General features: G+C 47.1%; 1 protein-coding gene across 3 annotated transcripts in view; it reads left to right on the forward strand.

The window, feature by feature from the left end:
* si:ch211-79k12.2 (uncharacterized protein LOC568844 homolog) overlaps positions 1 to 11,238 on the forward strand; it is a 42,524-nt gene extending 31,286 nt beyond the window's left edge. For all 3 annotated transcript variants that reach the window (XM_061819249.1, XM_061819252.1, XM_061819250.1), the window contains 5 exons: positions 2,170 to 2,354; positions 5,197 to 5,322; positions 8,550 to 8,687; positions 8,862 to 8,993; positions 10,221 to 11,238. In XM_061819249.1, the coding sequence (XP_061675233.1) occupies positions 2,170 to 2,354; positions 5,197 to 5,322; positions 8,550 to 8,687; positions 8,862 to 8,993; positions 10,221 to 10,693 (1,054 nt within the window). In that variant the 3' untranslated portion in view covers positions 10,694 to 11,238. The remainder of the gene's footprint in view (positions 1 to 2,169; positions 2,355 to 5,196; positions 5,323 to 8,549; positions 8,688 to 8,861; positions 8,994 to 10,220) is intronic.
* The last annotated feature ends 4,894 nt before the right edge of the window (positions 11,239 to 16,132 follow it).

Genomic DNA, 16,132 nt, shown 5'->3' on the forward strand with positions numbered 1-16,132 from the left:
TGTGGTTCTTTTTTTTTTTTACAATTGCAATAATTGTTACTCTGCAAAAACAAAACAATGCATGCCAATATCTGTGAATGAAAGAAAAAATATTTTTTCTTTCTTCTTCTTCTTCTTCTTTTCCTTTCGGCTTGTCCCGTTAGGGGTCGCCACAGCGTGTCATCTTTTGCCATCTTAGCCTATCTCCTGCATCTTCCTCTCGAACCCCAACTGCCCTCATGTCTTCCTTCACCACATCCATAAACCTTCTCTTTGGTCTTCCTCTCGCCCTTTTGCCTGGGAGCTCCATCCTCAGCACCCTCCTGCCGATGTACTCACTCTCTCGCCTCTGGACATGTCCAAACCATCGAAGTCTACTCTCTCAAACTTTGGCTGTTCCTCTAATGAGCTCATTTCTAATCCTATCCAACCTGCTCACTCCGAGCGAGAACCTCAACATCTTCATTTCTGCCACCTCCATTTCTGCTTCCTGTTGTTTCTTCAGTGCCACCGTCTCTAATCCGTACATCATGGCCGGCCTCAGCACTGTTTTATAAACTTTGCCCTTCATCCTAGCGGAGACTCTTCTGTCACATAACACACCAGACACCTTTCGCCAGCTGTTCCAACCTGCTTGGACCCGTTTCTTCACTTCCTGACCACACTCTCCATTGCTCTGTATTGTTGACCCCAAGTATTTGAAGTTGTCCACCCTCGCCATCTCCCTGGAGTTTCACTCTTCCTCCTCCACTTTTCTCATTCACGCACCTATATTCTGTTTTACTTCGGCTAATCTTCATTCCTCTCCTTTCCAGTGCATGTCTCCATCTTTCCAATTGTTCCTCTGCGTGCTCCCTGCTTTCACTGCATATGACAATATCATCTGCGAACATCATGGTCCAAGGGGATTCCAGTCTAACCTCATCTGTCAGCCTATCCATTACCACTGCAAACAGGAAGGGGCTCAGAGCTGATCCCTGATGCAGTCCCACCTCCACCTTAAATTCCTCTGTCACACCTAAGGCACACCTCACCATTGTTCTGCTGCCATCATACATTACCGAAGCCAAAGTAAAGTTCTAACAAAATATGTTTATATATATATATATATATATATATATATATATATATATATATATAAAGCATACATAGTACTTTATAGACAGCTATTCTAGAGAGCATTATGTATAGTTATGTTCAGGTAAAGTCTTTTTTTTTTTTTTTTAAATTGTGGTTCTTTTTTTTTTTTTTACAATTGCAATAATTGTTACTCTGCAAAAACAAAACAATGCATGCCAATATCTGTGAATGAAAGAAAAAATATTTTTTCTTACCGAAGCCAAAGTAAAGTTCTAACAAAATATGTTTATATATATATATATATATATTATAAAGCATACATAGTACTTTATAGACAGCTATTCTAGACTATCTTATCTAGAATATCTTTAATGTCATTATATGCTCTGCATACAACAAAATGATAGGTGCTTCTCCGCAAGGTGCAATAAAGTAGAATAAAAATAGAAAAACATCTTCGACATCAACTCTAAAATAAGAAATTAAATATTACAGTACTGTTATGTTGAGTGGTTTTGAGTTCAAGGAGTTGATGGCTCTGGGAAAGAAAAAACTGTCCTTGAATCTGGTTGTCCCTGTTTTGTGGGACCTTTTAGTAGCGCTGAATTTCAATAATCAGTTTCAGATTTGGATTTTGCCTGCGAACACTAATTTCTGTCCTAACGAAGAACGAAAGAAACCAAACTTCCCGTTCTAAGCAACAGACGTCGAACGGGTTGACCAAATAAAAACTGCGCCGCTTGACCAAAACACTGGCCGAGCGTTTAGATTTATTCCCCGAAATGTGTTCCGCGTCCAGCTTTTAGTCACATAAAAGTCAGCGTTTCATTCCAAATATTGCATTTATGTCATCTCCGCTGTGTGTGGTCGCGAAGCAGCGTTATAAAGGTTGGAGTAGGTGGGCAAACAAGCTGCAAAAAAGTAGCGCTTGTGGCGTTTTTTTTTTTATCATGTTTACATTCGTTCCTCGGAGTTGCCCGTGAGTCAATACGCCGACTCGAAGGCAATATCGGATGTTTTCATGTCTTTGTTTTTCAGAAAAAAAAAAAAAAGTGTTGGAAGGGTTGCAATCTCAGACTTTTTATTTTTTATACATACACCGGCCTGCAGAAAAATGATGGACTCTGGCCAGATCGACTTCTACCAGCACGACACGGTGTGCAGCAACACGTGCCGCAGCACAAAGTTCGACATGCTGATCAACAGCTCGCAGCTTCCTCTCGGCACGTCGGCGCAGGTCAACCCGGCGTCTGTGGTTCTCGAGTCTCTCGGGGGGCAGCTGCCTCCCTTGACAGGTGCGCCCTTCCCAACACCAATTCATTTTTCCGGCCAGCAGAATTATTCAAAGAGGAATATCCATTCCTCTGTTCTCTTGGCTGCTTATCCTCACAAGGGTGGAGCCTATCCCTGCTGTCAAAGGACAGGAGGCGGGGTAAACGTGGAACGTGTTGCCGGCCAATCGCCGCGCGCATGGGGACAAACAGCCACACTCACAATCACACCTAGGGGCAATTTAGAGTGTCCAGTTAATTTCCATTTTCATTTTCTTTGCCGCTTATCCTCACGAGGGTCGCAGGGAGTGCTGGAGCCTATCCTAGCTGTTACGGGCAGGAGGTGGGGTACACCCTGAACTGGTTACCAGTCAATCGCCGAGCACATGGAGACAAACGGCCACACTCACAATCACACCTCGGGGCAATTTAGAGTGTCCAGTTAATTTTCATTTTCTTAGTCGCTTATCCTCACGAGGGTGGGAGGAGTGCTGGAGCCTATCCCAGCTGTCAATGGACAGGAGGTGGGGTAAACCTTGAACTGGTTGCCGGCCAATCGCAGGCCACATGGAGACAAACAGCCGAAATTATAATCGCACCTCGGGGCAATTTAGAGTGTCCAGTTAATTTTCATTTTCTTAGCTGCTTATCCTCACAAGGGTCACGGGGAGTGCTGGAGCCTATCCCAGTTGTAACAGGCAGGAGGCGGGGTACACGTTGAACTGGTCGCCGGCCAATCGAAGGGCACATGGTGACAGACAACAGTCGCACGCACAATCACACCTAGAGGCAATTTTAGCGTGTCCAATTAATGTTGCGTGTTTTGGGGATGTGGGAGGAATGCGGAGTGCCCGGAGAAAACGCACGCAGGCACGGGGAGAACATGCGCACTCCACACAGGCGCGGTCGGGATCCGAACCCAGGACCTCACAACTGTGAGGACAACGCTTTCCAGCTGTGCCGCCCCTTAATACTTACATATTTTTTGATATAAAACATGTGCCTTGATCCGATAAAAATCGTGAAACACGGCCATAGTAGTCGGCCGCTTTCAATTTACTGCATTGTTCATGTTTCCCCCCCTTCGGCGCGTTGTTTCATAGAGCTGCTCGCACAAGCCCCCTGGATTTCATTTATCTGTCTTCCAGTATAATGAAAAAAACATAAAAAAATCAAGAAATAAAGTATAAACAATCGTTCTTCATTATTGTAAAGGAGCCTGAAATGGATTGCCCCCAACCCCCCCCCCCCCGAGGTTGTGTAGTTTGGAATTAAAACTTCCTTTTCTCATCCAAGAAAAGGCTCCCCTCTGCCGTCACGCATCACATCATGCGAAATCAGCGTATGACGCAAGACTTCTGCACTTAATTCGACATCGAAAGCGGACTTGTTCCGATTTCAAAGCCTTTTTTTCCATACGGAGTAATGCAAAGCGAATGAATTTGTTCCGGGCGCAAACCGTCACCATCGTAAAACTTCATTTAAACGTACAGGCAACATTTAAACAACGTTTTACAATCGTGGGCGGCACGGTGGAGCACCTGGCAAAGTGTCGGACTCACAGTTCTGAGGTCCCGGGTTCAATCCCGGACCCGCCTGTGTTCGAGTTTGCATGTTCTCCCCGTGCCTGCGTGGGTTTCCTCCGGGCACTCCGGTTTCACTCCCACATCCCCAAAACATTAATTGGACACTCTAAATTGCCCGTAGGTGTGATTGCGAGTGCGGCTGTTTGTCTCTCTGTGCCCTGCGATTGGCTGGCAACCAGTTCAGGGTTTACCCCACCTGTCACGAGCCAACGTTGCGTGGGCGGACCCAAATGCAGGACTCCCAGGCAAAGGCATGATGTTCACCGGGCTTTATTATTAAACTAAGTTGCGGACGACAACACAGTCCAAGAAGGCAGGATCCACAAAACAATGAAACAAGGTCTGATAACTATGAGTCAACTAAAGAGCGTAACAAAAGCGTGACTGGACTATAACGGCGTAGTGGCGAGGTACCCAGGTTGCAGTAAACCATACTCAACGCACTGGAAAATGCCAGTGACAAAACTCCAACTTAAACACACAGTCTAAGCGCAGTGCGCCACGTGAAACAGCCGCGACCGTGTCGTAGATGAAACCGCTCGGGGCGGTGGCCAGGTCCAGCCTTGCACACGACACCGCCTCCTGCCCGTTGACCGCTGGGATAGGCTCCAGCACTCCCCGCGACCCTCGTGAGGATAAGCGGCGAAGAAAATGGGTGGATGGATGGATTTTACAATCGTACAATTGGAAAGAGAAGTTGACAACGACAAAGTGGAAAGTAAAACTGTGACAATGGAATCTGTTTGCAGAGCAATATTACCACCAAGTGGCGTTTTCTAGGTACTGCATTTTTTTCTCCCCCCACAATTTAAAAATGTCACGTTTTCGTCAGACACGCTTTTATGAAAAGCATTTTTTTCACCTGTGAGACAGCACTTCATTACATTACACATGTCGCTTGGACATCACACCATCCACCAATTTTCTTCCGCCGCTCATCCTCACGAGGGTCGCGGGGCGTGCCGGAATCTGAAATTGATTATGATTATTATTCGCGCTACTAATTCTATGAATCCATCCGTCCATTTTCGTAGCCGCTCATCCTCACGAGGGTCGCGGGGCGTGCCGGAGCCTACCCCAGCTGACAACGGGCAGGGGGCGGGGTCACACCCTGAACTGGTTGCCAGCCAATCGCGGGGCACAGTTTTCCTTCATCATTTAATAATAATAATAATAATAATTGCATACTGATCTATGATATGACTTCATTGTCTAATCCAGGATTTTATTTCTCATATTGGAGCGGCACTTTTTGTATCCCCCCCCCCCCACGATTTCAGGAGAGTCTTTACATGATGCCGCTGACTTGGAGGAGTCCTTGGATGATAAATTTGGCGGCGAGTGGAGCGCCGCGCACCTCGCCACGGCCAATGGCCTCGCAAAGAGGAAGAGGAATGACACGCCAGGTCAATAAAAATCACTTTTTATTTCTATTTTTCAGTTTTTTTTTTTTTTTTTTCTTGTCGGAACGCGGTCGAGCTTTCGTCGCGCTGGGAGGAAAAAAAAGATGCTATATGTGGCCGGCGAGCACTCCACTGAAATTGTGTTTGCTTGCGTCATCTGCGGATGTATTTTCGATTCATTAAAATGCAGGGGTAATATTTGCTGGTACGTTCCGGAATTGTGTATTTTTAAGAGCGTCTTCTCCCTCTGGGAGGAAACAAAGGATCAATGGGATGCGTCTCTCTATATATGTAAGATACACTGAAGAAGTACAAAAAAGCCCGAAAAAGTTTGCAGCCCAAGTCAAACTTTTGAGACTTGAAGACAGTGTCGCATAATTGAATTGACAAACTGGATTGGGACATTGTTAAACATCCATCTTCTTCACCGCTTATCCTCACGAGGGTCGCGGGGCGTGCCGGAGCCTACCCCAGCTGTCAACGGGCAGGAGGCGGAGTCCACCCTGAACTGGTCGCCAGCCAATCGCAGGGCACATCGAGACAAACTGCCGCGCTCACAATCACGCCTAGGGGCAATTTAGAGTGTCCAATTAATGTTGGGTGTTTTTCGGGATGTGGGAGGTAAACCGGAGTGCCCGGAGGAAACCCACGCAGGCACGGGGAGAACATGCAAACTCGAACACAGGCGGGTCCGGGATCGAACCCGGGACCTCAGAACTGTGAGTCCGACACTTTGCCAGGTGCCCCACCGTGCCGTCACATTGTGAAAAAATGCAAGGATTTCCAAAAAAATGTTCAATCTCGCGGCACGGTGGATCGACTGGTAAAAGAGTTGGCCTCACAGTTCTGAGGTCCCGGGGTTCAATCCCGGACCCGGACTGTGTGGAGTTTGCATGTTCCCCCCGTACCTGCGTGGCTTTGCTCCGGTTTCCTCCCACATCCCAAAAAAAACATGCAAAATTCATTGGAGACTCTAAATTGCCTGTAGGTGACAAACAGCCACACGCATGATCACACCTAGGGGCAATTTAGAGTTTCTAATGAATGTTGCATGTTTTTTTTTTTTGGGGTGGGGTGGGGGGTGGGAGGAAACCGGATTGCCCGGAGAAAACCCGCACGCAGGCACGCAACATGCAAACTCAACACAGGCGGGGCCGGGATCGAACCCGGGTCCTCGGAACCGCGAGGCCGACGCTTTACCATCTGCTCCACCGTGCCGCCTTAATACTCTTTCAGTTTCTATTTTTTTCATTTTTTTGTTATTTTCGATCGGGAAGCGCAGCGAGTCTCAGCCTTTTAATGTCGATTGCGCTTCATAAATAAACCCGACTTGACCTCTCCCGTCCTCGCGACTGCCGCACCTTTTCTCAGCGACTCTATTTCGAACTCGTATCTTCTTGACATCTTTACAAACAATATTTCTTACCCGCTAACCCCCCCCCCCCCACTCCCCCCACAGCAATATTTTGCGTGCTGTTCTCTTCTTCTTGTTCTATAACAAGAACCAAACAATATCTACCTTAAAATGAACGCACGGGTCAGATCAAGCAACGGTTCTCAAAGATTTTGGGTCCAGGGACCTCCTCAAAATCCTAATGGCGATTCTAGATAACGACCATGTGTGCCACTGGGGGGTGGGGCGGTTCCTATTTTTGACAAGCCATTTTGTTGGGAGAAAATATGTAATCTTAGGAGAATTAATCTCTGTATAATGAGAGATTGGATTAAAAAAATACAATTGTATTCATGTGATGTAGCACTACGGAATTAATTCTGGCACCTTTATTAAATAAAAAGGACTATGCTCTAAAAAATATACACGTTTTCACATTCATATCAGAGGTTGTAATTGGTCCAAATCTAGTCGTTAGTTTGATGTGTTTGATATATTTGAAGACCAGTTCCAAGATGTGCAGTGGTTTTGCACCAGTGGTTGTCATGAGCAAGGCTGGACCAATGCCAAGAAGGGGCGTGGTCAGGCCACTACGCTCTGGGCGGTGTCACCTCTGACCCCTGTCACCGGCCACAGCTGTTTTCCATGTGGACCCTCATGAGACCACGTATTTAAGTTTGGAGTTTTGCCACTGGCGTTGCCAGTTCGTTGCCTCGTGTCAGCGTGTTGCGTTCATTGCCAGTCGGATTCTCCACCGCTCAGAGTAAGTGTAGTGTTGAGCTATCCGTCATAGTCCAGTCTAGTTTTGTTAATGTTTTCAAGTTTTCCTTCATAGTTATCAGACCCCGTTTCATGTTTCTGGATCCTGGTTTTGGTCAGTGATTTTGTGCCTCTCAGCCTTGTCGGACTGCTACACTGTGTGTGCCCTCGATCTTGAATAAAACCACGCCTAACATCATGTCCTCGTCTTGGAGTCCTGCATTTGGGTCTTGCCCCGTGCCTCGTGCCCCTGACAGTGGTTCTCCACGTGGGGGTCCACATTTTCCGATTGTCGTGACCCACTTTTATAGACGTTAAGAGCAATAAAGAATTTCTTTCTTGTTTAAAAATGCCCTGTGACATCTAGTATATTTTTAAATCCGGTTTCAAATGTGGCGGCACGGTGGTGCAGCTGAAAAGTGTTGGCCTCACAGTTCTGCCCGCCTGTGTGGAGTTTGCACGTTCTCCCCGTGCCTGCGTGCGTTTTTCTCCTGGTTTCCTCCCACGTCCCCCAAAAATTGCAACATTAATTGGAGACTCTAAATTGCCCCTAGGTGTGATTGTGAGTCCGGCTGTTTGTCTCTATGTGCCCTGTGATTGGCTGGCGACCAGTTCAGCGTGTACCCTGCCTCCTGCCCGTTGACAGGCGGGATAGGCCCCACCTCCCGTGACCCTTGTGAGGATAAGCGGCTAATAAAATGGATGGATGGTGTGATTGTGAGTGCAACTGTCGTCTGTCTCTATGTGCCCTGTGATTGGCTGGCGACCAGTTCAGGGTGCACCGCGCCCCCCTGCCCGTTGACAGCTGGGATAGGCTTCAGCACTCCCCGCGACCCTCGTGAGGATAAGCGGTCAAGAAAATGGATGGATGGATAATTGGACACTCTAAATTGCCCGTAGGTGTGATTGTGAGTGCAACTGTCGTCTGTCTCTCTGTGCCCTGTGATTGGCTGGCGACCAGTTTAACGTGTACCCCGCCTCCTGCCCGTTGACAGCCGGGATAGGCTCCACCTCCCGTGACCCTTGTGAGGATAAGCGGCTAATAAAATGGATGTCTAATTAATTATTTTTCATGTAGATGGCCTGTTAAGCCTGTGGAAGGGCGTGGCTGAGTGCGGCCTGATGGGGGAGGTCCTGTCCGGTCTTCAAGCTCACTTATTGACGGCTTTGAAAGGAGCGGAAGTCCGCAGCGAGAAGGCCGAGCTGCAGGAGACCGGTGAGTTCACGCAGTGAAAGAACTTCCAAGAAAAAAAAAAAATGGATTTGATTTGAGTTAGATTATCGATCAAGTAAATGTTTAATGTAGGGAGGGCCCCTCCGGCTAAATACGGCCTTCGAGCACGCGAGTCGCGCACGGCTCCCGAAGATTGATCTATTTGTGTCGCTCCAGACGCCATCATCCTGAATTCCCTGTGTGAGATGTTTGGACTTTCAGACTCAGTGAAGCAAGCGCTGGAGCAGCGGCGCAGCCGGAAGGAAGACGACGACGACGGCGGCGGCGGCGGCTACGGCGACCTTTACGGTGAGGGAACGGCAACGTTTGCACTGCGCGCAGCTAACTATCAGTTTCTCTTAACGGTAAAAATGAGTTAACTGCAGTCAAACTCCATCCAAGCATTTTGCATACAACACGTTCAGGTTTTTCTCGCGGGCCACATTGTTTTTCCGGTTTCCCTCAGAGGGCCGTTATGACTGTGGAACAACAATATTTATATTATATCATTTCATCATATCACATCAATTTATGAGCTACTTTTGGAATCAGATATCAAATGTAATGCATTTTTTAACTATTCACCTTTGGTAACACAAAAATGCTTGTGATGTCTCAACTTTATCATTTATGATATGAGACAATTTGAAATTTTGATTCAGATTTTTACTACAGTCATGGAAATTGACACTCTAGATTTGGCGTCGCGGACCACATAAAATCATGTGGCGGGCCGGATCTGGCCCCAGGCCTCGAGTTTGACACCGGCGTCTTAGATGAACGCACATTTTTTTTTGGGCAGTTTTACGCCCGATGCCCCAGATTTTTTAAATTTTTGCAACAAAAGAGGAAGATTTGTTGAAATGCAACATTGTTGAAATAATTGTTGTGGTATACTGTGTATGTTCAGCTATCCCTCTCTCCTTCGCGGTTCACCTATCACCGATCTGGTACCAATTAACATCGAAAAACGAGGGATTACTATCATTTTCTTCTTTCTGAATCGTTACTCAAAAGTAAAAAAACAAAACAAAACAAACCACTAATCTATCTTAGAAAACAACTACAATTATAAAATATTTTGACTTGGCTATCCTCATAACTTTGCCTTGGGAAGTTCATTTTTATTTTTATTTTCTGGCCCTTCTTTTGAAATAATAGAGACATTTTTTAGTCCCCCTCCCCTCGGAAGGTTTTGGTCGGCTTGCGAAAAGTAACGATCTCGGGGTCAGGTAATGTTTAGTTGTGTTTCATCCTATTCTGGCGGCACGGTGGCTCAGCCGAAAAGCGTTAGTTAGTTAGTTAGTGAGTTCCCGGGTTGATCCCGAACCCACCCGTGTGGAGTTTGCATGTTCCCCCCCGTGCCTGCGCGGGTTTCCTCCGGGCACTCTGGTTTCTTCCCACATCCCAAAAACATCCATAAATTGGAGACTCTAAATTGCCCCTAGGTGTGATTGTGAGTGCGACTCCCCGCGACCCTCGTGAGGATGAGCAGCTAAGAAAATGGATGGACGATCCTATTCTGTCTCCACGTAGGGCTGGACGTGTTGTCAAAGGAGCAGAGAAAGCAGGCCTGCGTTAAAGGCCCCCCCTACAAACACGCACCCCCCAAGCACCTCCGACCCCAACGCCACCAGCCGTCGCCCACCTTCAGCAACACCGTCATCCAGCCGCTCTCGCTCACGGGATTACCCGAGCCGCCGTTCGCTCATCCCAACGTCAACCCTCAGCTCGTCGGTCGCCCGCCCGCCCCCGGCGGCCCCCGAGCGGGGGCCGCGAGGAGGGAGGACAGGACACGGGCGCTCTCGCTCTGCGAGTCGGGCAAACACGCGAGGGCCCGCAAGGCGGGACAGGAACTGACCTCGGAGATGCAGCGGGATCTCGGACTCACGGCGTGCAAGCTTCAGGCTCAGTTGGCAAGTGAGGAGCTCGGGGGGGCGCAGAGCTCGCACGGCTTTGAAAAGTTGGCCGCGGCGAGGAAGGGCTTCAAAAAACTGAGAACGAAATGAGAATGAATCAAAGTCGAAGGCAGTTTGTAAAAAAATTCTTTCAGAGTTAGTCTTTGGTTACAGTATTTCCCCCTTGTGGTTAAAAAAAAAATTGTTTTGGGTTAGGTAGCCAAAGGAAACATTTCTTATAATATTTTTAATTGAGAATACTTTTTTTTTTGGTGAGTTATTGTACAATCAAGCGTTGAGGTTTATATGATTCCAATTTTTAAAACACCTTCTGTACATCTCACACAGGCTTTCATTATGGTATAAAGTTGCAGCTCAATAATAATAATAATAATCATAATAAAGCATGTATCTCCGAGGGTTGTATTTATTTTTTTTATATCTGGAATACAAAATATTTTTTTTGGTCTGAAAGTACATAGCACACATTTACAAATACAGAGTACATGCTTTTTATCGGACAGCAATATGATCTATGCACAAGTTACACTTTGCAGCGTATATAATTTAATTGTAGCGATATTTCTAACTGCGATTGATCATAAAGCAACAAATGACTTCCTTGCTAATGAAATATGTTTTAAAAGATGTAAAAAAAAGGGCATTTAATGTGACTGACACTGTATAAGCAGTGAACACATTATACAATAAAGCCTTATATGCTTCATATAATTTTTCACAATCCAAAACAGTTTCCCAGTTGTCTTCAGTCAAAGATCGAGAATTATAGCACACTTTCCATTCCCTATTTCTTGTCTTGCTGAAATGAGCCTGTCTCAGAGGGGCTGACCTGTCTCATGCAAGTGGGTCATCTTTCCCCCCCTGGCAAGTGCGGATTCTGCTCCCATGGCAACTCGCATTTCCAGTCTTAATAGTTTAACCCATAATTTTACCACAAACTCTCGATTCTGAAACAGGTTCCCATCATTTCAAACTAGTACTACAACGTTAGTCTGATCGTCCATCTCTTGAAAGTAGCCTTTTTTTGTTGTTGACCAGCCTGGTTGCAAAATCATGTGAAGAAAAACTTTTAACAGTGAGGCGGAAGTGCAGAAAGGAGACGCAAATACTTCCGCCAAAACCAGGGGTGCTCAATGCGTCAATCGTACGGTACGGCGTGCCCAATAAAGAAAGAAAAAAAAGACGTCACCCAATGTTCCCTCTGAACTGCGCACGTGTGCAATTGTGCACCGCTGATGCAGTATGCAGTCTCTTCGCAGATATTCTGCGTTGCGCGCAAAAAAACAAAAAACAAAACAATAATCCAATTCAAATTGAAAATATAACATCCAGCTATTCAGTTTGTGGCATTTTGCAATGTGATTCAATGAGTGAGGGATGATTGGTTGCTACATCCAATGGCACAATTCACATACGGACTGTAAAAAAATGCAAAGAAGAAGCCACTGGTTTCTTTTAGGCAGCACACGGAACTTTTACTAACCACGACCGCTGCTCCGCCACATTCTCTTTTTCCTCATTTACCTTAAATCTCACTCCCTCCCCTGCTCTTAAAAACGTACACTCATAATTACAAATGTTACGATATTTACCCAGCCCAACGCCACTGCTTTAGCTAGCAACACAGTCTGGGCAACGTCGAGCAAAAACGAGCAAGAAATGCTGCTCATGTTTACTTTCGACATTAATGGAGAAAGTTAAAAAACGAAATGCTGTTGTTTTAAGATGCATTGACTGTCGGGAGAATGCGATTAATCGAAGAAAAAGTGGTTTAACCGGACGAGATTTTCCTCTTGGGAAAGTTCTGGTCTGAAGCCAAAGTAGAAAGTGCAGGATGAGATGGTGTGTAATGTTACAATTCCACTTTGGCACAGAAAAAACAGGGCACAAAAAGCTAATTCTGGCAACATAACATTAACCTTAAAATGGTTTGGGAGCATCATCATCATGACACCCCCCACGTCGGTAGCTCGCGAGATGCTGGCTGCTTGAAAAGTAGATCTTGGGGTAAAAAAAAAAAAAAAAAAAAAAAGTCTGGGCACCTCTGATCTAAACCGTAATTTTGCATTTTTCCATCCCTTCGCAGCATGAAGGTCCAATTGCACCCCGCCCCCCACCCCCAGTTGCCGCTGTTGTCTCCTAGTAAATCAATACTAGATCACATCTCCAGAGCCGCCATTTGAGCAGCGACCTTTCGCGCTGGAGGTCAGCGTGCGCAAATCTCTGCTTTCAAATGCGGATTCTCCCTCTCCATCCGACTCCCCGTGTTTATCTTTTGTCAGCAAGCGCGCGACGCCGGAGTTCTTTCACGAACAGTAACGGACCCAAGAGACCCGAATGTGTTCCCGGTCAACGGCGCACATCGCTTACACAAACACAGAATCATAGCGAGCGCCGCCGCGCTTCACGGTTCAAAGCGCCGAAGAGATATGCAATATATTTACAAACAGGAAAGAAACCGTAAATTCCCCGAGTGTTAAGTTACAAGCGCCGGTTCCGAATAATCTCGCGGGTAATGACAGGGCCCGGGCCTGTTAAGATTAGTTTAAATACGAGTTTGCAAGCGGAGTGTAAGTACAGGTGTCAGCCCGACATGCGTGCTCGAAGCACTCGGCGAAATTAAATCATTTGCGGCGCTCGGGATCGTTCATCCGTCATTTGGCGCTAATGACAGTCCAGACGTAAGAATCGCGCCCGCGTCGGACGCCCTCACGCGTCTGCCGGCGCCTTTTAATTGAATTCCCGCCGTTAATGTCGACGGGCCGCAGTGACACGGAGCCTGCGTAATGACTTCTCGCCGCGGCTGGACTTCTCGAAGCTGCGGAATTAAAAAAAAAAAACTGTTCTTTTGAACAGCTCTATTATTTATAAGTCTTGGGTTATAGAGCACATTAATGCTGAATGATGACTGTGAAAGGCTGGATGTCTAAACAGCTTTTAAGCGTTCATTTTTGTCATGTTTTTCCCGGCTTTATTAACCGTAGAGGCAAATTTTGAAGTCCTAACAGTCACACAAATATAAAAATAGTTCCCAAATCTCGCAAAAGAGCCCCGTCTTGCACTACTATAACCTTCGAGTTCAGATATTTACCGTTGATGCACGTTCGCAAGTGTAAAAAGAAGCCATTCAAGGTAAAATGGGCGGCACGGTGATCCAGCGGGTAAAGCGTCGGCCTCGCAGTTCAGCCCTCGTTTCCTCCCACATCCCAAAAACATGCAACAATAATTGGAGACTCTAAATTGCCCCTAGGTGTGATTGTTAGTGCGGCTGTTTGTCTCCATGTGCTCTGCGATTGGCTGGCAACCAATTCAGGGTGTACCCCGCCTCCTGCCCGTTGACAGCTGGGATAGGCTCCGGCACTCCCCGCGACCCTCGTGAGGATAAGCGGCAAAGAAAATGGATGGATGGATGCGCTAGATGAGTTTTCATCGCCGTCCACATTACACTTATGGTTCAAGTCCGGGGCCCGGAACGAAACTACTGAACACATATTTAATGACATTTGAAATGAAAAAAAAAAAAAGGATCTTAAATCTTCGCTTTTTGGTAATGTGCAAAACTAATTGAAGAAGAAAGAACGTCAACATCGATATTTGCGTGTTTATAGAGCTCGTGCACGTGACGTCACCGTTTTCACGGCGCCATATTGCAGGTCAAAAAGAGCTGCGCGACATTGTGGGGGACATCAAACCGGAGGAGAATATTTACAATATTGGTTTTCACAACGAGACGAGCCAGATTTTTTACCAGCTCTGTTAGCGCGGCAGGGCTCGCGTTAGCAAACTCTCTGTGTGCTGTTTTTCTTTGTAAATATCTCGTATTTCGATGTGGGTTTCAATGCGGGCACTTGCGGCTTTTACGTACCAAATGCTATTTCCTTTACAAATGCACCGGGTGAGGCTTATAACCAGGTGCGCCCTGTCGGCCGGGAATTACGGTACATCAACACGTCTTCCATTGAAGCTGGAGCTCGAGGGTTTGGATCCCTGCCATTTATTCGGTGATGCGGCTAATTTGTGCATTTTTTTCCTAATGGCCGCAAGGGGGTACTCGAGCAGAAACATAAGAGTGAGACCGGTGGAATATATGTGCCAAGGAAGAGACTTTTATCGATCTGGCCTTGTTAGCGCTGCACTAGCGTGTAACTGGCGCGTCTCAGTGATTTTTTTTTTTACTAGCATGTTTTTTTAACCGGGCCCTGTTAGCGCGTCGCAACGTTAGCGTTACCGCGCTGACACTAGCGTTAAACTCTCTGTGTACCGTCTTTCTTTGTAACTGATATGTCTCAGTGATTTTTACCAGCATGTTTTTTTTACCGGCCCTGTTAGCGCGGCAGGGCTAGCGTTAGCAAACTCTCTGTGTACTGTTTTTCTTTATAAATATCTCGTGTTTCGATGAGGGTTTCAATGCGGGCACTTGCGGCTTTTACACAGGTGCGGCTTATTTACGTACCAAATGGTATTTCCTTTTACAAATGTACCGGGTGAGGCTAATAACCAGGTGCGCCCTGTCGGCCGGTAATTACGGTACATCAAGACGTCTTCCATTGAAGCCGGAGCTCGAGTGTTTTGATCCCCGACCTGTACACGGTTCGTCTTTGTGACTCGACCACTCATCTTCCGTCTCCGTCATCACCGCGTCCAAGTGCGTCTCCGTTTTTGCGCGTCCAGTTATCCGTTCACTCCTCTTTATGATACAGTATTTGCATTTGATGTCGACGGCGAGCGCCGGAGCGCAATTTCTGTCACGCGCTCTCCAATAAACAGGACCAGGTGCGGAAGGAAGTCACATCTTCACATGCAAATTGAGCACGCACTTGATGACAGACGATGTAATTTATGGAGATGTATGCTTCCCCACGGGTTATGGGCCGTGCGAAGACATATTTACCTGCCTGTCTCCTGGAAATTCATCCGCCGTGACTTCTCCGTGCCGCTCGTCCTCACTCGGGTCGCGAGTGAGCCGCAGAGCGCCGACAGACGGCCCGTTCGCGCTCGCGTTCACACCTACGGACAATTCGTGGAGTCTGCGATGACCTTAACGGGCTCGTTTTGTGGAATGTGGGAGGAATGGGAGAATATGAACCGAGGACAACCGGAGTCCAAACACAGCGCTGAAGGGGATATTCAAACTCGCGAGGCGGACGTGCAAACCACTAGTCCAACGTGATCCCGTAATTTTGCACCCGTTTTGTATTGCGTCCTCATTAGGGTCACGAGCGAGGAGGAACCTAAGCCAGCAGACAAGGGGGAGGGGGCACCCTGGACTGGACGGGCACGGTGGGTTGGCTGGTAAAGTGTTGGCCTCACAGTTCGCAGGTCCCGGGTTCAATCCCGGCCCTCCCTGTGTGGAGTGTGCATGTGCTCCCTGTGCCTGCGTGGGTTTTCTCCGGTGTTTCCTCCCACATCCCTAAAACATGCAACATTAAATGGACACTCTAAATTGCCCCTAGGTGTGATTGTGAGGGCGGCTGTTTGTCTCCATGTGCCCTCCGATTGGCTGGCAACCGTTTCAGGGTGTACCCGGCC

The sequence above is a fragment of the Syngnathoides biaculeatus genome, chromosome 5 (genome assembly GCF_019802595.1).
Source record: "Syngnathoides biaculeatus isolate LvHL_M chromosome 5, ASM1980259v1, whole genome shotgun sequence".
Classification (NCBI taxonomy): Eukaryota; Metazoa; Chordata; class Actinopteri; order Syngnathiformes; family Syngnathidae; genus Syngnathoides; species Syngnathoides biaculeatus.